The 23,583-nt window shown below is 38.2% G+C and overlaps 1 protein-coding gene across 1 annotated transcript in view; it reads right to left on the bottom strand.

Moving 5' to 3' along the window:
• LOC100757820 (cytosolic beta-glucosidase) overlaps window positions 1–23,583 on the bottom strand; it is a 144,477-nt gene that overhangs the window by 87,670 nt on the left and 33,224 nt on the right. Inside the window, exons 2-3 of the mRNA XM_035452888.1 lie at window positions 10,760–10,987; window positions 379–1,175 (exon numbers count right to left, since the gene is read on the bottom strand). Of these exons, the coding sequence (XP_035308779.1) occupies window positions 379–1,175; window positions 10,760–10,987 (1,025 nt within the window). The remainder of the gene's footprint in view (window positions 1–378; window positions 1,176–10,759; window positions 10,988–23,583) is intronic.

Genomic DNA, 23,583 nt, shown 5'->3' with positions numbered 1-23,583 from the left:
CATTTTCTATCACCCACAGGAGGAGTCCAGAAAACTGGTACCTTGAAATTGTAATTTCAGTTCCCAGCATCGGGGAGACTCAGAAAGCATCCAGTTCTCTTTCCTTAAAATGCCTTTAAAAACCACAGCAGTGACGCTAGCTTGAAAAATATGTGCAAGTACTCATACAGACAGAACAGAATTTATCAACAAACTTTAGTATTAAAGCCAGCTAGTTAACCCTAACAAACTTAAATCTTATTCTTCTCTTCCTAGCCAAAAAATGAACTTATCAACACCTAAATTCAACCCTTTTGGTTCATATACATGGATACATATGACTTCCCAGAGTCCTTCTGGACTTGGGTATGCATAGACACAAATAAATCATTCATTTACCTTAATATATTTCAGTAGCTTGCGTATTCCCCATGGCACCACATAGATCCAACCCACATTTTCCCAAGACGGATTGGGAAAGAATTCAATCTCCACATCCTGAAGGAAGCTGAGTTCTCCCTTCTTATTCTCCTGGTGCCTGACCAATCGAGTTGTGTAATATTGAACAGCAAAGAAATCAGCAGTGCCTTTGATCATTTTCTTCTCTTCTTCTGTGAATTCTGGAAGCCTTGATGATGAATAGCCTTGCTTTTTACTCATAGTGGCAATCTGGGACTTGACAAGTTCAGGATAATCCCCATCAATAAATATGGGTTTAGCAAAGAAATCCAACTGGAAATTGATGGCCCTCTTAGTAGCTTCCTGGTCAAGCACTGAGTTGGGATCTGATGGTTCTAACCAGCAAAAAAATAATGGTAGGGACACAAAACCCTTCTGTTCTTTTCTGAATAAATCATCATAGCTATGCCAGGATCTGGCATGAGCCTTAATCAAATTATGAGCTGCTTGATAACCCCCAGTCCCAAAGTGAGGCACACCAGGAGCAAAGATACCCATGTCATATGCCAAAATAGCAAGAGTATTAGGCTCATTTATGGTAAGCCACTGCTTCACTCGGTCTCCAAAGGTCCTGAAGCAAAACTGAGCATATTTGTCGAAGACTTCAACAATTGCTTCTGACAGCCAACCTCCTTGATCTTCTAGAGCCTGAGGCAAATCAAAGTGATAGATGGCCACTATGGGTGTCACCCCATTCTTTAACAAATCATCTATGATCTTGTTGTAATAGTCTATGCCTGGGAGGAGAAGATACAAGAAACAAAAAGTTAGGTTTTAGTATGATGTTAATGTTTTTATGAGACATGTATTGGAATAAGTCTTATTCAAAATAAGGTGTATTGTGTATTTAAGTTGATCAGTGAAAGGTTAGGAAGAAGCATGGAGAATGCCAAAAAAGACAGAGTAATCAGGAAATAATGATGAGAAGGTGAGAAAAGAGAGGAAGATAATTGCTCCAAACAGATACATGTAAAGAAGTTGTTGTCACCTAACAATGATTTTTGCATTTAGTGAAATCAGTTTCATAAGAACATAAGTTCTACAGAAATACCAAGTAGGTCCTTCCTCTCAGATGATTCTTCCAGGATGTCATGAACCAAGGCATGCTGGTTGAATTGTTGTAGAGTTCAGGAGAATGCTATTAAGTTGAAGAGGCTCTTCCTCAGAAACCAAGGCCAAGAAGATATTGGTACTAGTCTCATACAATGACTCTTACCTTGGAAGTAACTCTCTAAGGAGAGGGTTGTGGTAGTACTGTGTGTGGCTTCATGTTTAAAATAATAAAAGGAATGGGCACTTAGAGGAGAAAAGCTGTAGTGGATTAAGAAATTTCAAGAGAAATCGTGTAAAATCGTATATAGAATTATATGGGAAGCTTACTGACAAGGAAGTTCTCCTTTTCTATTTTAACTTAGTGAATATAAAAGCAGACTTCTGCACTGTTTCACCCATTCAGTCACCCCTTTGTTCATTGCTTAAATGCAGATGGATAAGAAAACAATAGTACGCTGGGCATAAAAAATTAGGAAGGTAAGCATGACCATCTTCCTTCAGAACTTACTAAGAACTCTACAAATAATTCAGATATGCTTATAAACAGGTAAAGATGGCAGGGCTACATAGTACAGATAATGTTTAGCATTTTGTTTTGAAATGAGATAACCCATGCCCATCCTAAACTTGAAGCATCTGTAAGAATGTTCTGAAAACTATATGCCATAATGGATTCAAGACTGAACTATGAGGCCAGCCTATTTAAATTCCACTGACACTCTGTCACCTACTAGCCCCATGATCTTGACTTACTAGGTCTCTCTGAATTATCTTTGTTCATCTGTAAAATGTGGATAATACTAGAAATCTACTTTAGTAAATTATTGTGTGAGGTTTCAGTCAGTTGATAGGCTGAGTATGATAAGAACATTTCTTAACACATAATAAGGGTCCAGTGCAGGTTATCTGTCATTCTACTAATTAATGTTGTTGTTATTGTTAGATGGATATAAATGATCATCATAAGGGATTAAGAACAAAATTTTCCTTAACGAGAACAAGGAGAACCAAGTTTCCTAAACACCCAAGGAGATGAAGACTCTCCAAAGAAGAAAACAGGTAATGTATTCAGTTTACTATAGAAAAGGAAGTCAACCATCATCATTCAAATGTGGCAAGCACTCAAGAACAGTTGAGGGAAAGGAAAAGAAAAGGAAGAAGTCTTTGAGTGTGCTCTAACTGGAGTTGCTGGCACAGGCAACTGGAAGAGGATTGAGTATAAGTGAGTGTCTTGTGGAGCATATTTATCTCTCTCTGGTTGGCCTTAGTTGAATGCAAACCTATCATGGGAACAAAAGGTACAGAAAGTGGAAGTTGTTAGCTAACCCTGACTATTCTGGGCAGACAGCTACAGAGGTTGTGGTTTAGCTGTCTGGACTTCGTATGTGGGTGAGTTTTATTTCCTTTTTGTATGCTGTCTGGCCAGTGTTTATATAGCCACTCTGTAAAAAGGCATTCCTGGGAACTGAAAGTTCCAATACTTCATCAGAAGAGGAGAAAAATGGAAGAAGAAAGCAGAGTAAACAGAAACTATGTTGTGTACCAGGGTATTGTTGACATGCCTGAGTATTTTTAATCTTGGCTCACATGTGTGAAAAGAGGAAAATAACATGAATCATGCATATGAACTCCATGTTGAGGAACACATTTATTTGCAATCTTAACAGAATAACTCCTCTTTCTAAAGATGCCCATGGAGAGCCAAGGGAGACTACTATGCAAATGCAATTGAAGTAAAGATCTTGACATAAGAAGGTTTCTCTAGATTTTCAAATTGACTCAATATAAAACATAAGTCCTTAGAAATAGAAGAGTATGGCAGAAAAATGTAACAATAAACAAGAGGTGGAGACCATAATATATCATGAGAGAACAGTTTGCTACCACTGACTTTGAAAATGAATAAAGACAATCCCAAGTCAATAAAATCAAGTGAAAGTAGCCTTCAGAATGTAGCCAGCAAGAACATGAAGGCCTCAGAGCCAATTATCAACAAAAAACATGAACTAAGACACAGACCACCTCATACACTGTAGAAAGAAGCACAGCCCTGCAGATACCTTGATTCCAGTTGATAGAACACTGAGGTGACAGATTTGTGTTGGTTTAAGTAGCTGAGTCAGTCATAGCTGATTTTGGGAGCAATGGAAAAGCAATATAATATCACATATATTTCCTTTTTCCATATATATATATATATATGTATATATATATATATAATTTCCTTTTTCTCTCAATAAAAATAGGTTCCAAACCCATCTCTTGATCAATATAAAACCACATTTTCCACTTTGTAACTGGCACATATAAGTTTATGTAGTACATTAACTAACCTTGGTATTGGTAAGCTTCAAGCTCCTCCTAATGAACTCTTTTCATTTGGCTTGTCTTGTATATGAGTTTCTTTTATTGAATCCATGCCATAAATACTAGATGACATGCACTTTTGCTTAAGTCTAGCACAAACCCCAAGACAGGAGCAATTTTATTCCTATTACACATATGAAAATTGGTATCAAGAGACCCTGGGTGTTGTCAAATGGAATAAACGATATTTAGTCTCACAGTGAGTCCGACTTTTCCCACACTACAACATATCATCTCTCGTGTTAATAAATGTTCCTGTAGCAGGAAAATGTGACTTTTCATTAGCCTCAACTTCTCCCTCCTCAGACCTGATCATAATATCACATCATTTTTATTATCCTTTTATGAGGATTCTTTAATGGTAACCAATCAATTTTAATTCAAGCAACATGATAATCATGAGTTGGCATTAAATACATTTTATGTGTTTAGGTATTCATGTTCTGTTGCATAATTCATATGTAATATCCTAGAATGGAATCCCTTTTTAGATTCAGCTTTACACAGTTTACTTAATGAGACTTTTACAACTTTTCTGTGAGGTGGTAGAGCAGTGTGTGTGTGTGTGTGTGTGTGTGTGTGTTACTAAAGAGGGATCAAACCTAAGGTTTTTGTGAACATTAGGCAAGCACTCTGCTATTGAGTTGTATCTTCAGCTGGAATGAGATCCTAAGACTGAGCACCATATCTTACAACTTAGTCAAAGGAACTTGGACAAATCACTTGACCTCTGCATGACTACAGTCTTCATTTATGTAAGGGAGGTGCTAAAGGTGCCACCTTGTGGCTATTATAAGAATTGGATAAGATCATATTGTTGAAGGTGTTGAGTTTCACTTATCAGTAAGACTGGTAAGAAAGGTTCAGTGACAACTAACCCTCCATGTTCTCAAGTGACCAATCTTAGGGGCTTGACATTGAAAGGTCACTTGGACTCTGTTCTGTTCCATATATTTACTAAAGGTGGACTCTTTGAAGAAGAAAAACTACAAGCTTCTCTCATAGTCAATACCACATTTCTGTTTCAAATTAAGCCCATTCCTGTTTATGTGATCTTTGAAAAATTGGAGTAGATATGAAACATAGAAAAGTAAACCATCTCAGACTAAATGACTTGCAAAGGTAGCATGGGGCAGTTAGGTGGTGGGGCTGGGATGGTAAAATGGGCATTACTTGACATAATATGACAATAGCAGATACCTGATGACAAAAATTAACCACAACTGGAACCCAAGGAACTTGGACACTGAGGTGTTACATGTTGGCTTGTGTCTTTTAATACAGCTCTTCTTTTCCTCCATTTCAGAACCAGCTGGCTCTGTGACCCTTTTACTATAATCCCCCAAAGGTCATTGCACCTGCCAACACTACTGTAAATTCCTGCACAACCTACCAGCCAACTCAGTCCTCTCACACGGTCAAATACAGACTTTCCTGAGAGATAAAAACAGCTGGACAATGCCACAGAAGTTAGACACCACAGGAGATGGGCTTTTTCCTTTGTCCCATCAGCAGTGACTGAGAGTAGAACAGTATTATACAAAGAAGTATGGAAACTGTTATGAGAGAAGATGGCTAGATGGTTTAGAAGACATGTTTCCAGGGGAAGAAAGGAAGGAAGGAAGGAAAGAAGAAAGGGATGGAGGGAGGGAGCAAAGAAGGAAGGAAGGAAGAGGAAGAAGGTTGTCAGGCAGGCCAAATTAGCCAACTATGAAATTATAGCAGTATTTGATTTGATCACATGTCCAACCTCCATCATATATGTGCTAACTCTCTTTGAGTCACACCTCTGGACTCAGACCACCAGTCTTTTGAATAGCCCAAGGACTGATTTAGTTTTCTGCGGCTAATGCAACAAATTGAACATAAACTGTCTATTGTTCTGGAGGCCAGAAGTCCAAATAGTTTTCAAGAAGTTCAGGTCAAGGTAGCAACAGAAGCATCTTCTTCTGGCAAGCCTTCACATACAATCCATTTCTTTGCCTTATCAAGGTGGAAGGGGTCTCCTCCATGCCTTCCTTGCACTCCCTTTCTTTTGGGGGAGTTTTTTCCCTTTATTTTTATTTGAATTAGAACACTCCCTTTCTTTATCTTCACATCATCTCTCTTCTCCAATCTGTTCCAGTCCTTAAATGCCCTCTGATTCTAGTCATTTGTCCTCCCTCTTTAATAATCCATGTGACCACAGTGGTCCCACACAGATCATCTGAGACAATCTCATCTTCATGTCCTTACTGTAAAGTTTCTCTTGAAGTTAAGGTATTCCCTTCATGATTTCTAAAATTCAAGATAAGAGCATCTTTTCATGTAAGGAAGCATTATTCAGTCTACAGTTAGGCTGAACATAAAATACAAGGTAGATGTGAGTTAGTCATCTTATGTAAGTCATTCCTACTAAATATTCTTATACTTGATATTTTAAAGTGAACAAGAATTTTTGCGTGTATATTCACATTTTTTCTTTCCTTTGGAAGACTTGTGTCTCCTAGTAATCCCATAAAACCTACATTTGTGGCAGATATGAAAATGCACTTAGACAGCTAGAAAATACAGAGCTATGTGATTTCAGTTGCCAACTCATTCTTTTCTTGTTAAACCTTGAAAACTTGACATTTGAAAAAGAAAAGCTATGCCACAATCTTATGTTGTAAAATATTCTGCCAGTTTGAGAACATAGAATTTTACAAGGTTCCAAATATCCCATAATCAAACTTTGAAATGGTAGTCAAACATACAGAAAGAGGGACAGGAGAGAGAGAGAGAGAGAGAGAGAGAGAGAGAGAGAGAGAGAGAGAGACCAGAGACAGAGACAGAGACAGAGACAGACAGAGACTGAGGCAGAGACACCGAGAGAGGCAGACAAAGACAGAAAGAGGATTTTGTTTTGTTAATTCTTTACATGTTCTTTGAGAAAACATTTAAAAGGAGGGGCACACAATGTCCTTTCTGAGTTTAAACCATTCCAATCTCTTCAACAGATCATTGCACAAGAATGAGCAACTGCTTGCTGAAATCCCACCTCCTGTAAGCACCTCCTGTGCCCTCTTGTTCAGGAGGAAGTCCAGACTATTAATCAGCTACAGCTGAGGCCAAACACAAAAAGAGCTCTTCGTAGTGGCCAGGTGACCACCATGTGCATTTGGCAAGAGTGTGTCCTCACCGTCCCCAGATCACTTAACTGACTGCAGCAACCTTTGTGCCTCTGCTTCCATGCACCAGTTCCTCTGCCTCCCTGCTTTTGGACCACTGATTCACACTGTGTCCACAAACTTCTGGATATATTAAGTTGACTCTCAGTGTTTGATATACTGGTACAGTGCCACACTCCTTTAGCTAAAACCCTTGGTGAAAGGCAGAAAATTGTTTAAAATGTATAGTGCTTACCTTGTAAGCCTGAAGACCTGAGTTCAGTTCCCAGAAACAATAGTTTTAAAAGTAGGATGTGATGGAACAGCCTTATAATCTCAGAGCTGATGTGACAGAGACAGGAAGATCCCTGAAGTTCACTGGGACTTAAATCCTCTCCATTTAAATGTTTTCTCAAAGAACATGTAAATAATTAACAAAACAAAATCCTCTTACTGTCTTTGTCAGACTGGACTTCTTGGCAAGTTGCTATCCAAAAGGGAACAATCTCACAAAAACAATGGGGTAATGAGTCTGAGGAAATCATACAAACACTGTCTACTGGCCTCTACAAACATGTACACATATGTGCATATACATACACTTTTGATTCTGTACAACACACAGAATAGACAGACAGACATATAGATAAGTCTTGAGTGAGAATATCTTCAGAATTCAGGCATTTTATGGAGAAAAATAGAGTATTACCATACAATAAGTTAACAACTATAATGGATCTGGGTCAATTTTATCTGTAGCAAAATATATAAATATCTTCATTAAATATGAAGATTAAAGAAGTATTCACAAACATTCACTATGTGTATGATTTAGTTGTAGGGATGTCCTCAATAAGAGCCCTTAGGATTCTAGAGCTTCATAAAGGCAATGACAGGTCTGTTTTATAAACCTGGTGGCAGTCACAATTCTGAAGATTATTATCATTTTGTTCTGTATCATCCAAGTGGAATCTCATTGAAAAATCCACCATTGAAAGAGTCTTGTTAACATTATAGAAGAGTTCACATGGTTTTGCATGGCTTTTGGTATACTCAATACTGAACACTAGGATTTTGATGTCAGATCCTAGCTGAACTCAGACATAACCAAATTCATCACCTTGGAAATTTTGCACCCAGCCTTATGCCTATGGCCAATGTTAGGGAGGCCTCTCACTCATGGGTCTAATAGGAACTTGAAATTGAAAAAGCAAGTGCTTTGTTTGGCACAGTGAATGCACATACTACACACTCAATAAAAGGAGATCATCACTGTAGTCAGTGGTTTTTATGATGGTTATTGACCTAAATAAATTAAGGAACTATTTACTGAATCCCTTTCAGGAAGGCAGTAGACTAGATGACTGGGCTCTGCAGGCAGAATTATCTGCCCTTCACACTGCAAGCAATTGAAAGGATTCCCTCCCATTTGTGTTGTAAGCACACAGCACAGTCTTTTAGGCACAAGTCATACTCAATATACTCTGTGTAATTAAACACAAAGTGCTCACAACACTAATTGTAAGGAGTATGTGAAATACCCTATGAGCTTTGAATAGTACTATGAGATAGTAAATTAGATATGTTGATTGATGGATAAGAGAAAGATAGATAGACAGACAGACAGACAGATAGATAGATAATTGATGGATAGATACATGAAGATAGATAGATAGATAGATAGATAGATAGATAGATAGATAGATAGATAGATAGACAGATGATAGATAGATAGATAGATAGATAGATAGATAGATAGATAGATAGATAGGTAGATAGAGGTATATAGATAATAGAGATTAGTTATCTTCTGCCTTAGAACAGATGGATAATTAGAGCAAAGAAAGCATTTATGCTCAGCCTGAACAGGAGGTTAGGCCTTCAACATGTGTAATTGAGGGTTAAGGAAAACCATTCTAAGCATAAAGAAGAGTGTCAGCAAACACATTCAAATATTAAAGGTGTATAGTATGTTTAATAAGGGGTAACTTCTGTGTTTGGGAGATTGCATACACATACACAAGGGGAAATGGCAGCCTAGAAGACTTCAGAAGTGAGTTAAAACTAAGCCAAATAGAACCTAGAATGATACAGGAAGAAGAAAGTTCCTTATTGAGCTTTGAAATCTGAAATATGTTTTTTCAATCTCTGTTTTAGTAGGAGATGATCCAGCCTACACTGAGTTACACCAAGTTTAATAAAATTGATGTGGTAGTGTTTATAGGAAAGACTGAAGGATAAAAAAGGGAGATGGCAGGCAAACCTGTCAATGTGCATCAAAAAGTCCTTGTTGAGAATAATAAACAACCCTAAAGTCCAGAGTGTCATATAAGCCTCTGTGGTGTATATATATTTCAGAAGGAAGAAGTCACCAGTCTTGTGTGAGAAAAACATTGCAAATTCCCAAGAACAGACAGGAACTAGCATAATGAGTTGTTGCATGTAGGGATTTAAGTAGTTTGCATATATGAGTCCCATGGCATCATGAAAGTTCTGGGAGTGTGCAAAGTTTGCTGATATAGGGAAGGGGGCCACTCTCAGGTCATGCAATTGTCCGTCCTGTGATTATGGGATGCTCCCTAAATTTCACATTCAGTGTACTTCATTTGCTTGATCTAGTACTACTTCTATGGGTTGTATGAACTCTTTTCCAGGACCAAGTAATAATAAAGGGTGTGTATTTAGGAGCCATATGTTGTTGAATATGGGGTTGGCAAACTTCCTGCAAAGAACCAGATCGTTAATATTTTGGGCTTTGCAGACCATATGCTCTTCTACCCCAACTACTCACTTTTGCCATTGTGGTAGGGAAGCAACCATAGATGATGTGTAATGAATGGCCATGGCTTTGTTCCAGTAAAACTTTATTTGCAAAAACAGGTGGCAGGCCAGATTTGGTCTGCAGGCCAAGTTTCCAAGCCTATTTATACAAAGTGTAGCTAGATCTTAAGTTTAGATTTCAGATCTATTTGCCAAAAATGTGGACTTGGACATCCACATCTATAAAATATGATCATGGTGTCTTCCTTATTGGTTTGAAGATGAGGGGGGAAAAAAGAGTTAAAATGCTTATGGCATCCAATGCAAAAGTGAATATTTCTTTTATTTTTTTATTGTAAGAAGAATAGCTAACCTTTAATAAATGTTTATGATATGTCAGGTACTATGTGAAACACCAAATTATTCCATGTAATCTTTAATAATTCTCTGAAATGTAAAATTTTATAGCATTCCTTTCTACTCCTAAAGAAATTGAGTTACTGAGGGATGGCAAGAGAAACTGTTACACACAGTGTGTGATGTTGTTGATGCTCCATGATTCATCTCAACTAAGTGAGCTCCAGGAACCTGGGAACTAAACTTGATGTTGTCACTGGGAGCTAGGTGCCGCTCAATTTCTCCTAAGCCATTCAGGTTCTTTGGAGTTTTCATAATTCCTCATGGGTGAGACAACTAAAAAGTATCTTAATACAATAGCTTTTGCAAATTCACCTTCACTAAGATAACATCTGACATAAATAAAACCCTTATTCCAGTCTTCTTCCTACCCATATACCCTTCCTTCCTCTAGAGAGGAGTACACAGCCCAGGCAAACCAAAATATTATTGAGAAAGCTAATGCAAACCCATTTCAAAAATTTTATCCTATAATCACCCTGAAAACTTGCAATTTCAAAGCTGCCCTGCAGAACAGCATGCTGGATTAATTATGCCAGACTGCAGCAATAACCTTGAATTAAAGCTGCAACCTTCTATTTTTAAGAAACACTTGCCTTTCTGGTTGATGAAACCTGTCGTCCCATCAGGTAACAGACGTGACCAGGAAAGAGAGAAGCGGTAATGAGTCAATCCAAGCTGTTTGATACATTTCAAATCTTCTTCCCACAGAGTGTAGCTGCCACAAGCTACATCACCAGTCTGGTTCTCAAAAACTCGCTCTCCTCCCTGATGGGTGAATGTGTCCCAGACACAAGGGCCTCTTCCATCTGCATCCCAGCCTCCTGAGAAAAGGAAGAAAATGAAATGGTGTCTTGACACAAAGAGGCATATGTGGAATGTAAATATTTGTCACCAAAAGAACATACCTCATTAAGTCAATGTACCATATTTATAACTTTAAAATGTGCCTTTAAAACAACATGCATGAGTGGGTTATGTGTTTAACTGTCCTTGATCCCTGATGCTGACTAGTAGCAAATGAAAACTTATTGCATAGTGCCGTTGCATAGCAGACTTTCATGGTTCATTATCTGAAGCTCTCTCAGCCGGTAAACAGAGGCAGTCCCCAGCTTATGAATGTCTTTGAGTTGCAAGCTTTGCTGCTTTGAGATCATTACTCTTGGTGGTGACCGACAATCTTGACTTTGTCCTTCGGAGTCTGAAGATCTTATCTCTGCTGGCTACACTTGAACCCATTCTCCTTTATTTCTGACAGAGAGGTCAATAATGGGCCAGACTGTTATTTGTGGGAAGACACAATGGGCTTCTACTGTTGATACTAGTATTTGAAATACGTTTGTTTGTACTTCTGTTAATTCAACAGATGTTTTGTATCAAGAACTATGCCTTGTGAAGGAGATTCTCAGGAGGACTACACTGTGCACAAGGTTGAGGAACTTACCCAATTCCAAATACCAGTTGCAAAACCATTAATGTAAAGGTCCTGAACTTCACAGAAATGCAGGAAAGACAAATGAAAATTTATTATCCAATTGTGAGCTAAAGTCAGAGAAGGTTTTTTCTGCTTGGTAGTTTTGTAAACTTAAAATTGATCTAAACTATGAACTCTATTTAAGAATAATATATATATATATATATATATATGAGGATTGTTACATTTTGCATATTTAAAGGTATGTAAAGCAAGCTATGTAGCCTGAGTCTAGAAGAATATCTGGAAATGATGGATTTAGGCCTGTATTTAGATGTGGAGAAAAAGGCAAAATGGAATTAGAGAGGAATACAAGAATCTTCAAGGGTATTCCCCATGTGTTTCTCCTTAAACAAGATAGAAGATATATGAATGAATGTCTATTATATAATCTATAATTCCTCTTACAAACCTAAAATATTTCATCATAATCTCTCTGTAAGAAAGAGTTCACAGCTAGAGTATATAGTAGTCAACAACAGTGACAAGTACCCTCTGATCCTCACTGGGAATCTATGGACTCATATTTTGTGCATAACTCTAACAGAGTCAACTATAGTCTCCAGCCTGTCTAAAGCAAAGCATTAGTAACAAAAGAAATGATGGGTGCTAAATGGAGGAGACTGACAAAAGCAAAAGTGATTGTATCTATCAAGGTAGGGTACTAATAACTACACAAAGACACTAATGTCACCCCTGTCATGTCCATCCGTGGGCTTAAAGAGAATGGGTAAAAGGCAACTCGTGTTTTATTCTAGTGTGGAATAGGCACAAACATGAAAATATAAATTTCCCGTATCATCCTCATGGAATGACTGCTTGGATTAATAAATGAAACATCTTAACCTGAGAGAATTTAAGCAGTGTAGTACTTGTGAATATTTTGTTGTTGACTATGTTTATAAATACATGGAATTATATTATGAATGGATACATGAATACACTTCACAAATAATAATACGCAATGCCCCTTACAGTAAGTTTCTTGTCACCATCTGATGTTGATACAATGTTTTCATTTGGTCAAATTCTTGTATCTATAGCCATCCTATGGTTGCAACCTCACAAAATTGTGATGTCTCTCATGAATATTGATTGATATTTTTAGTTAAAGGGACAGACAAAATGAAAAGAAAGCAAGAAAGACATTTCATAACTTGACTTGTTTGCCCGTGACAGCAGCATTTCTTTTCTGAGTTAGGTAAGCATTTTATACAGCGGACTACTATTTCCTCAGTTTTCTGTGCTATTCACAATGTACAGCCACAGACAGGAAAGACTTGACTTCCAGCTGCATTCCTAACATTTTCTCTATCACTTACTTAGGCCTAGACCACAAACAAAAAGACAAACAAATATTGAATTGTAGCACATTCCTATACCTGTGTGGCCAGTTTCAAAAACCTATGTTGTACCATGCAATGCAGGATTGAGAACAAATGAGCAATAACACATATTTTAAACTTCTCCATGCACATAAAATCAGAAAATATCTACAGCATAGGTACTAGTAAAATACAAATTATGACTTTGTGTTTATCAGCTTAGCTTTTATTATATACTTATGAGTTTATGTAATATTATTTTTAATATTACCTTTGTTTACCAACAGCTCATGAGTCATAACAGTAGGATTTCATGAACCAACAAAGATTAGGCTCCCATGATTGATATTTTCTTAAGATCACTATCATTAGTAGTAAGAGTGACATTTGTATCTGGATGTTTGAAGTCCAAGTCTTTCCACTAGACCATACTGATCTTAGTCATAATATTTCAGAATAATGAAGAAAGACTACACCATGCCACACAACTCCATATATACTGGCCTAAACATACATTTTGGATACATGGTCCATGTAACATGCTTTGACAAGCACACAGAAGAAAAGATGCTAAAGAGGACCAGCTCATTATATACACGTTACCCAGATGAGACATGTGCATCTATGAGAAACTAAGTTTGAATTGAGAATTAATAGTGGGAGCTTTGGGAGGAACAGATAATAGGCAGTACTTACTAGAGCTCCAACTCAAATACTGTGGATTGAGTGATATTAATAATTCAGTTTCCACTAATTGCAGCAGGTCCAATCTGAAACTGTGCCTGTCCTTTAGCAATGAAGAAAACTAGCATTTCCATGTGGACCATATATTCTGAACCATATTCTAAATACCTGTAATTCTTGTATTAAAATAGGAAATACATAGGAAGTGTGAAGGATGATTTAGAGGCATGAGTGAATAATGACTCCGGCTTTTTGAAAGTTTTAACATATGTAGGTGTGAATGGTATTTCAACATTAGCATGTAAGCCAGAAAAGGAGAAATAGGTACTGACTGTAGTTAAGAAGTTTAGATTACACATGAAGTGGTATAATATCATTTGATGGTGACAGGCCAAAAGATATGTACTGTAAAAATCCCTAAAGGAAACACTAAAGTAACAAAATAAGGAATTATAGCTAATATATCTGGAAAGAATAGGAAATGAGATCATAAAATGTAACCTAAAAATACTCAAAAGAAGGAGGAAAATAAAAGACAGGATAAATGAACAGCAAACAGTAAGATGAACCATGAACATCAACATGGCTTCCAGTGGCAATATGATCTGAGGACATCAACATGGCTTCAGGTGGCAACGCAGACTACAGACGCCTGCATAGCCTTTGGTGGTAACATAGACCTCTGATATTAACACAGCCCCTGGCTGCAGTAAGATCATGGAACAAAACATGGCCCTCGGTGACAGTATGGACCACAAATATCTACACAGCTTCAGATGGTTGCACAGGCCTCTTGTATCAACATGGTCCCCTGTGGCCTGTTTCTTTTACTAATGAAAGACAGAAGGAGAGGTCATCCAGATGGTATAGGGTGGTGGAGAGGAACTGGGAGGAGTAGAGGGAAGGGAAACCATATCAGGAAATATTACTTGACTTCTAAAGTTTTCTGTTGTTGTTCTTGCTTCTTTGTTTATGTAAGAAATCACCAGCAAGCCACGCCTGCCAGAGAAGCAAGTAGGGCAGAAAACAGGCAAACAGGCTTCAGATCATCACTACTTCTTCTCAAATCCATTCCCCCAGTCCTATCCCCAGTAGCAGACCTCCTATTATGACCTCACCTCACTTTCTGCCTCCAATCCCAGAGGACTACCGATCTTGGTAGATCTTGGTAGAAAAACCCTGATTTCCTCTCTCCCATGGAATTCCTTATCCCAACACACCCCACCTCCAGTACAGCTTCATTCCTAAGTATCTGTTCTCAGTACATAGAAACACGTTTTACTCAAAAAAACTAATGGCCATACCTAGCAGAATACCAGGACAATTCCCTATAAATATGCAGCCACCATTCTCCACTAAGAACCAGAAAAGGCAACAGAAACAAAGGAACAAAACACCCAGACAACAATGACAAGACCAGATATCAGCACCTGAAATTACTATCATCCTAAGCCCAGATGTCTAGATGCCAGAGTAAAAACACAGTAACAGCCATGACAATGCATCTTCCCTGGAGCTCAGCAACTCTACCACAGCAGGCCCCAAGAATTTCAACAAGACTGAAGCATAAGACAAAGACCCATTATAAAATATGAAATGGGACATTTACACAATGGAGTAGCAGGAAAAAGGCAATGGAATCTTGAAATTCGCAGGCAAATGGATGGAACTAGAAAAAAACGTTCTGAGCGAGGTAACCCAGTCACAAAACGAGAGGCATGGTATGTACTCATTCATATATGGATTTTAGACACAGAGTAAATGATTGCCAGCCTGCAGTCCACGCTGCTGGAGAGGCTGGTAAACAGGGAGAACCCCAAGAGAGACATACATGGTCACCTGGAGAAGGGGAAAGGGACAAGATCTCCTGAGCAAATTGGGAGCATGCAGGGAGGAGAGAGGGAACTAGGAGAATGAGAAGGGGAGAAGAGAAGGGGTGAGGAAGACATGAGAAGGGCAGGGAGGTTGAGTTGTGTGAAGAACAGAAGACAGCAAGATAAGAGATACTATAATAGAAGGAGATGTTATAGGTTTAAAGAGAAATCAGGCACTAGGGAAATGTCTGGAGAGCTACAAATATGACACCAATTTAACAATCTAAGCAACAGAGGAGAGGCTACCTTAAATGCCCTACTGAGAATGAGATTGATGACTAATTCATATACCATAGTATAGCCTTCATCCAGCAGCTGGTGGAAGTAGAAGCAGACACCCACAGCTAAACCTTTAATTGAACTGAATTACAGTTGCAGAGAAGGATGACTGATGAGCAAAGTGGTCCAGACCAGTCTGGTGAAACCCACAGAAACAGCTGACCTGAATAAGGGAGAGCTCTTGGTTCTCAGACTGATAGCTGGGAAACCAGTATGGAACTGATCCAGACCCCCTGAATGTGAGTGTCAATGAGGAGACCTTGGAAATCTATGGGGCCTCTTGTAGTAGATCAGTACTTATCCCTAGCATAGGAATGGACTTTGGGAGCTCATCCTACATGGAGGGATACTCCCTGAGCCTAGACACAAGGGGGTTGGCCTAGGCCCTATCCCAAAGAATATGACAGACTTTGAAGACCCCTGTATGGAAGGCCTCACCCTCCCTGGGGAGCAGAACGGGTATGGGATAGGTAGTGTGTTAGTTTGGAGGGGCAAGGGAGGAGGGGAGGGAGAGGGACCTGGGATTGGCATGTAAAATAATTTTCTTTCTAATAAAAAGAAAAAAAATAATAAAAAAGAAAAATAAAATATGGAATGGGGTCCTTCAAATGAATATGAAAGGTGTCCTTAAAGATGAAATGAATACAATAAAAACACAAACATTGGAAAGAAATGAATAAAAACTCAAGACCTGAAAGTGGAATATAATCGATAAAAACAATAAAAAAAAACCTGAGGGAAATCTAGAAATGAAAACTTAGCATCTTGAGAGGCACTCCTCACCAACAGAATAAAAGAGATGGAAAAAATAATCTCAGGCATTAAAGACACAATAGAAGAAATGGATACCTCAGTCAAAGTGTTAACTCTAAAAAAAATACCGGCGCAATACATCCAGGAAATCTGAGACACTATGAAAATACCAAATCTAAAAGTAATGGGACTAGAGGAAGGCACAGAAAATATTTTCAACAAAATCACTGAAGAAAATTTTCCTAACCTAAAGAAGATGCCTTTAGGCAAGAAGCATATGGAACAGCACATAAACTGGACCAGAAGAGAAATTCCCCTCAGAACATAATAATCAAAAAACTAATTGTACTGAACAAAGAAAGAATATTAAAAGCTGCAAGAGGGAAAGACAAAGTAGCTTATAAAGTCAGGCCTATTAGAATAACACTTCACTTCTCATAGAGACTTAAAAAGCCAGAAAGTCCTGGACAGGTGTTCCACAAACTCTAGGAGACCAGATACCAGCCTGGAATAGTATATGCAGCAAAACTTTCAATTAGCATATGTGGAGAGAATAATTCATCCCATGATAAAGCCAAGTACAAATCTAGGCCTACAGAAGCACTAAAAGGAAAACTCTAACCTAAGGAGATTGACCACACTCAAGAAAACAGAGGAATAAATGACTACAGACCAGCAAATAAAAAGAGGGGAAAGATACATATACCGCAACAACAAAATAATAGGAATAAACAAATACTCCTCATTGATATCTCACAATATCCATGGTTTCAATTCCCCAATAAAATTACACAAACAGAATGATGTAAAAAACAGGATCCACCTCTCTGCTGCATCCAAGAAACACACCTCACCATCAAGGATTCACACCACCTCAGGGTGAAAGGATGGAAAAGAATATCCTAAGAAAATGGAACCAAGAAGCAATGTAAACCATACATTTTAATATCTGATAAAATAGACTTCAAACCAAAGCTAATCAGAAGAGATAAGATGACTACATACCGAAAGGAAAATAAATCCACCAAGAGGACACTGCAATTCATAAAATCTATACACCAAACCCAAGAGCACCTAAATTTATATATAAAGAAACACTAATACAGGTTAAATCACACACTGACCCTTGACTACTTATAGTAGGGAATGTCAACACCATACTGTCACCTATAACAAGTCATTCAGACAAAAACTAAACAGAAATTCTGGAGATAATATAAAAACCAAACAGACCTAATAGATATCTACAGAACATTTTGCCCAAAGACAAAATAAAATACCTTCTTCTTAGCACCCGACTAAAGTTTCTCCAAAGTTAACTAAATATTCAGACACAAAGCAAGTCTCAACAAATACAAGAAAACTGAAATAACATCAGACTACCATGTATTAAAGCAGGATATCAACAACAACAACAACTCATGGAAAATGAACAACTCTATATTGAATTTAAAAAAAAAAAGGGTCAAGACTGAAATTAAGAAAAAAAATAAAGACTTGCTAGAATTGACTGAAAAATTAATTCACAACATATCCACCTTATGGAACATGATGAAAGTGGTTCTAAGAGGCATGCTCATACCACTAAGTACCTACATTAAAAAATAAATGGAGATATCCCATACTAGCAACTTATCACACACTAGAAAACACCAGAACAAAAAGAAATCATATTCAAGAAGAGCAGACAGAAATAATATAATTCAGGGCTGAAATCAATAAAATAGAAACAAACAAAAACCAAGAAAAAATCCTCCCCTCGGGGCACAGGGCACCCCAAGAAAGAGGAAGTCAAAAGAATGTAAGTGACAGAAAGGATGGAGAACACAAAGTAAACAAGGCCATCTAAAATCAACAGGATTGATGGACATATGAACTCACAGAGACTGTGGCAGCTTGTACAGGGCCTGTATGGCTCTGCACAAATGTCATACTAGAACTGAAAGAGAAGTGACCTCATGACCCCATTCCTAATCCACAAGCTATCTCCAATTGATAACCACTTGCAAATGAAAATTTAATTTTCTTAAAGGAATCTCACTGGGGAAACAAACTACTCTTTAAGGTAGTCTTCGTATCTAGTAGAAGATGGCCAAAACAAAATGAACTCAATGGTATCTTGGGAGGTTCCTTGTCTTATAATGTCATGTCATTTTTTTAAATCCTATTTTACATATGCAAACACACACACAAACACACACACACACACACACACACACACACACACACACAACTCTCCTTTTACCCTACAAGTCCTTTAAGTACATATTATGGCTTCCAGTTAAGTTTATTTATGGGATACCTAATGGTGTAAACAAGGGGTCTTTGCACTTCTGTTTCTTATGGCTTTTGTTAGGCTCTTTTACTTGTTTTGTATTTGTTTGTTGGTTGGTTGGTTGGGTTTCTCCTATTACAGTGTGTTAGTTTTGTTCTATCTTATTAGATTTATTTTAGTCATTTTGTTATTATCACTTAGAAGCCTCTTTGTTTTTCAAGAGATTGAAAAGGAGTGGCTCCAGATGTAAGGGGAGGTAGGTAAGAACTAGGAGGAGTAGAAGGGGGCAATTGTAATTATGGTATACTATGTAAGAAAAAAATCGGTTTCCAGTGAGGGGGGAATTAAAAAGAAAATCAGCCACTACACCTCCCTGTCCATCCTCTGCTCCCTCGCCAGTACTCCATGCCTCAGGAAAGCAGTTTCCCAGGATTTCTCACTCTGACTGGAAGACAGAATTTGGGCATCTTGACTCAGAATGGAAATGTCTTTCCCCACAACTGCTTCCTCTAGGTTTCAGGAACTAAAGGCACCTGAAAGGCCAGACCTTTAATGGCATTATTCTGACCCTCATTTTACATAAAGAAAACAGTAAGCATTGAGGCATGGGGAGGGAAATGTGAACCCAGGGCAGCAGTGTGAGGCCTTAGACCTCCTGAGACATGGTAAGTTTACTAACTGTAGAAGTCTTGATTTTTCTCTTCCTCTCTATGTCCATAAAACTCTGCTCAGCATAGGGTTTGTGCATCTCTGTCAAGTAGAAGTTTCTAGAAAGTTTCTGAGAAGCTCCAAGAGCCCACCCATCTAGACAATACAGCCCCAGGCAGAGGGTCAAAGCTGACCTTTGCTTGGAGTATAGTTTCAGTGACAAGTCTTAAGGGCCACAGGCTAAAAAGTTCATATGCCTCCAAGAATGGCCAGAACAAGGGGTACTGGAAGCTGAAGGTGTTTGCTTTCCAATGAGCTTTTCCATGCCAAAGCAAGCAGCAGGTACTTGAAAGTCCTGAAGTGTGAACCAGCCCTGATAGCCAAAGCGTTCCTTTACACAACCCTGCCGTCACTAGACCAACTTCTCCCACTTCCAAAGTCACCCTGCTAGAGGCTCATTTAGGTTATCCAAATTCATGTGTTGTAGCCCCTAGTTCTTGAGCATGTGACTGGATTTGAAGACATGTCATAGCCATGACTCTGAGACTATCATAAGTAGATCCTCCTTCAGTCTAAAAATTTGGAGACACAAAGAGACAGCAAGAGTGCCAGGTGTTGTTGGTGCACACCTTTAATCCCAGCACTCAGGAGGCAGAGGCAGGCAGATCTCTGTTAGTATGAGACCAGCCTGGTCTACAAGAGCTAGTTCCAGGACAGCCTCCAAAGCCACAGGGAAACCCTGTCTTGAAAAACCAAAGAGAAAGAGAGAGAGAGAGAGAGAGAGAGAGAGAGAGAGAGAGAGAGAGAGAATGCATGCACAAAGAGTGCATGCACCCATATTCAGGCACACACACACACACACACACACACACACACACACACACACACACACACACGCTACCACAAAAGGCACAATGAGAATGAGCTATCTGGAGACCAAGGAGCAAGGAACAAGTCCTCAGAAGAATTCAACCTATTGCATCTTGATCTTGGACTCTTACAACTTAACTGGAAATTAGTTTCTATTCAGTCTGGGGCATTATGTTATAGCATCCTAACAACCTAATACAATTTCTGCCTCCTGAGAATTGCACATTTTTACACCCAAGCTTTGTATAAGCTGAATTCTTTCAGAGAGCTATGCTATCACTCCTCTTTTGACCCAATGACTTAATTACATTCCAGGCCTTCCTTGGTAACTGCTCAATGTCAAACCTTTCAAGTGCCATGTGTCAGACAGTTGCTCTGATTAGCCTTACACAGTACTACTATCCCCAACCCTTTATCCATAAGGATATATTCCTGGCCTAGTAGATGCCTGAAGCTACAAATACTACTGTGTTTTTCATGTATGAACAATTAAGTAAAATCTAATTTACAGAACTAAAAAGGTAAATAAATGTAATATATCCTTAAATCTGGGAAATACAGATGAAAATTGCAATGAGATACCATTCTACATCCACACAGTTAGCAGACAAGTAAAAGCTAGTTACTACAGTCATTGAAGGGGCTGGTGCCCAGTGGGAATGTGCACACAGTATCCATTGGAGAGAAATATAAAAGCATCTAGAAGTCTGAAAAAGCAAATAGCATTGTACAAATTAGTAATCCACATGCCGCCATATGTCTACCAATGTGGAACAAAGATACACATTGCTATGGCTGCAATCTCTAGAAATGAATAAATAAAAAGTAGGAACAAAGAAAACATTGGAAGCAATCCAAATTACCCTTGTCCTAAGAATAAATAAACTATAGAATATGCATACAATAGAAGAGTACAAGGAGTTAGAATAAATGAACTCCATCTATACAAATGAATTTGCACCACATCCCCCAAACTAAAGTAAAACAAGATAAGCAAATTTTGAATATGTACAATATATTTTCTCTGTATAAGATTAATGGTGAGTTTCAGATTATTAGCTACAGTTTCCTGTGGTAAAACCACAAAGAAATCAAACAGTTAATAAACATAAAATTCACTTGATTGAATATATGAGCAGGAGACAATATTGGATAGGGTTGTAAAATGTGGTGACTATTAAAATATCTTTTTATTTAATATGCATACATTATAAATTTCATTTCAACTAATGTGAATCTAGCAAAAACATCTTTAAACACATTTCACTATTCATGGCAGGTCTTGTTAAGCATTAGCTTTGGATCAACCCTATAATGACATCTTATTTTTATTCCATTTTTTTATTCCTCATAATAAATCTTAGAAGTATGAAAATCCTACAAAATATGTATTATTGTTCGAAAAATGAAAACTAGGACACATAGATACTGAGTGGCTTTCCCAAAATGGTATAGCAGATACCAATGAGAATTGCTGATATGCCAATCTGCCTATAGCAATACCAGCCGAACAAACTCCAGTCTTTGCCTAAAATGGAAACATATAAAATTGTCCTTTGTGAATTAGCTTCATTTAGCATGTATACATTTAACAAAAATTATATATCCACTCTAATCTGAGAAACTCACAATTCTGCTGCCCTCGTACAAATGAATATTGGCTGCATGAAAACAGCGTTGTTTTAATACTGTGAAAACTGAGGGAAAAGTCAAAAGCTCATGATCAAGAGTTGATACTGGCACAGTGGGAAAAGATATTCACCAACCCCACATCTGACAGAGAGCTGATTTCCAAAATACACAAAGAACTCAAGAAGCTAGCCACCAGAACACCAAATAATCCAATTAAAAGTGGGGTAAAGAACTAAACAGAGAATTTTTTTTATTTAAATTAGAAAAAAGATTGTTTTACATGTCAATCTCAGTTCCCTTTCCCTCCCCTCTTCCCCAGAGAATTCTTAATAGAGGAATCTAAAATGGCTGATAGACACTCAAGAAAGTGTTCAACATCCTTAGTCATTAGGGAAATGTAAATCAAAACAATTCTGAGATACCATCTTACTCCTGTCAGAATGGCTAAAATCAAAACCACCAATGACAGTTTATGCTGGAGAGGATGTGGAGAAAGGGAAACATTCCCAATGCTGGTGGGAGTGCAAACTTGTAAGACCACTTTGGAAATCAGTATGGTGGTTCCTCAGGAAAATGAGAATCATTCTACCACAAGATCCAGCATTTCCACTCTTAGATATACACCCAAAAGATGCACATTCATACAACAAGGACATCTGTTTAAGTATGTTCATAGCAGCATTATTTGTAATAGCCAGAACTGGAAGCAACCTAGGTGCCCCTCATCTGAAGAATGGATGGAGAAAATGTGGTATATTTACACAATGGAGTACTACTCAACAGAAAAAACAAAAAAACAAAAAAAACAATGGAATCTTGAAATTCTCAGGAAAATGGATGGAACTAGAAGAAACCATCCTGAGTGAGGTAACTCAGTCACAAAAAGACAGACATGGCATGTACTCACTCATATATGGATTTTAGACATAGATTAAAGGATTACCAGTCTACAATTCACTGCCAGAAAAGCTAGGAAATAATTAGGACCCTAAGAAAGACATACATGGTCCCCCAGAGTAGGGGAAAGGGACAAGATCTACTGAGCTAATTGGGAACATAGAGGGAGGGAAGAGGGAGTTAGGAGAAAGATACAGGGAGAAGAGGAGGGGAGAGGAGGACATGAGAGATCAGGAAGATCGAGTTAGGTGAAGAATAGAAGAGAGCAAGAAAATAGATACCATAAATAGGGAGAGCCATTAAAGGTTTAAAGAGAAATCTGGCAATAGGGAAATGTCCAGAGATCTACAAAGTTGACACCAACTAACAATCTAAGCAACAGTGGAGAGGCTATGTTAAATGCCCTTCTCTGATAATGAGATGATGACTACCTTATATCCCATCCTAGAGACTTCATCCAGTAGCTGATGGAAGCAGAAGCAGACACCCACAGCTAAAAGCTGAGCTGAACTCTGGAATCCAGTTACAAGGAGGGAGCAGTGATGAGCAAATGGCTCAAGACCAGGCTAGAGAAACCTACAGAAAGAGCTGACCTGAACAAGTGGGAGCTCGTGGACCCTAGACAGATATTGAGGAAACCAGCATAGCACTGTTCCAGACCCCCTGAATGAGGATATTAGTTTGGAGGCCTAGTTAATCTATGGGGCCT

This window comes from Cricetulus griseus (assembly GCF_003668045.3).
Source record: "Cricetulus griseus strain 17A/GY chromosome 1 unlocalized genomic scaffold, alternate assembly CriGri-PICRH-1.0 chr1_1, whole genome shotgun sequence".
In the NCBI taxonomy this organism is placed as follows: Eukaryota; Metazoa; Chordata; class Mammalia; order Rodentia; family Cricetidae; genus Cricetulus; species Cricetulus griseus.
This window is presented reverse-complemented; position numbering and strand designations above follow the sequence as displayed.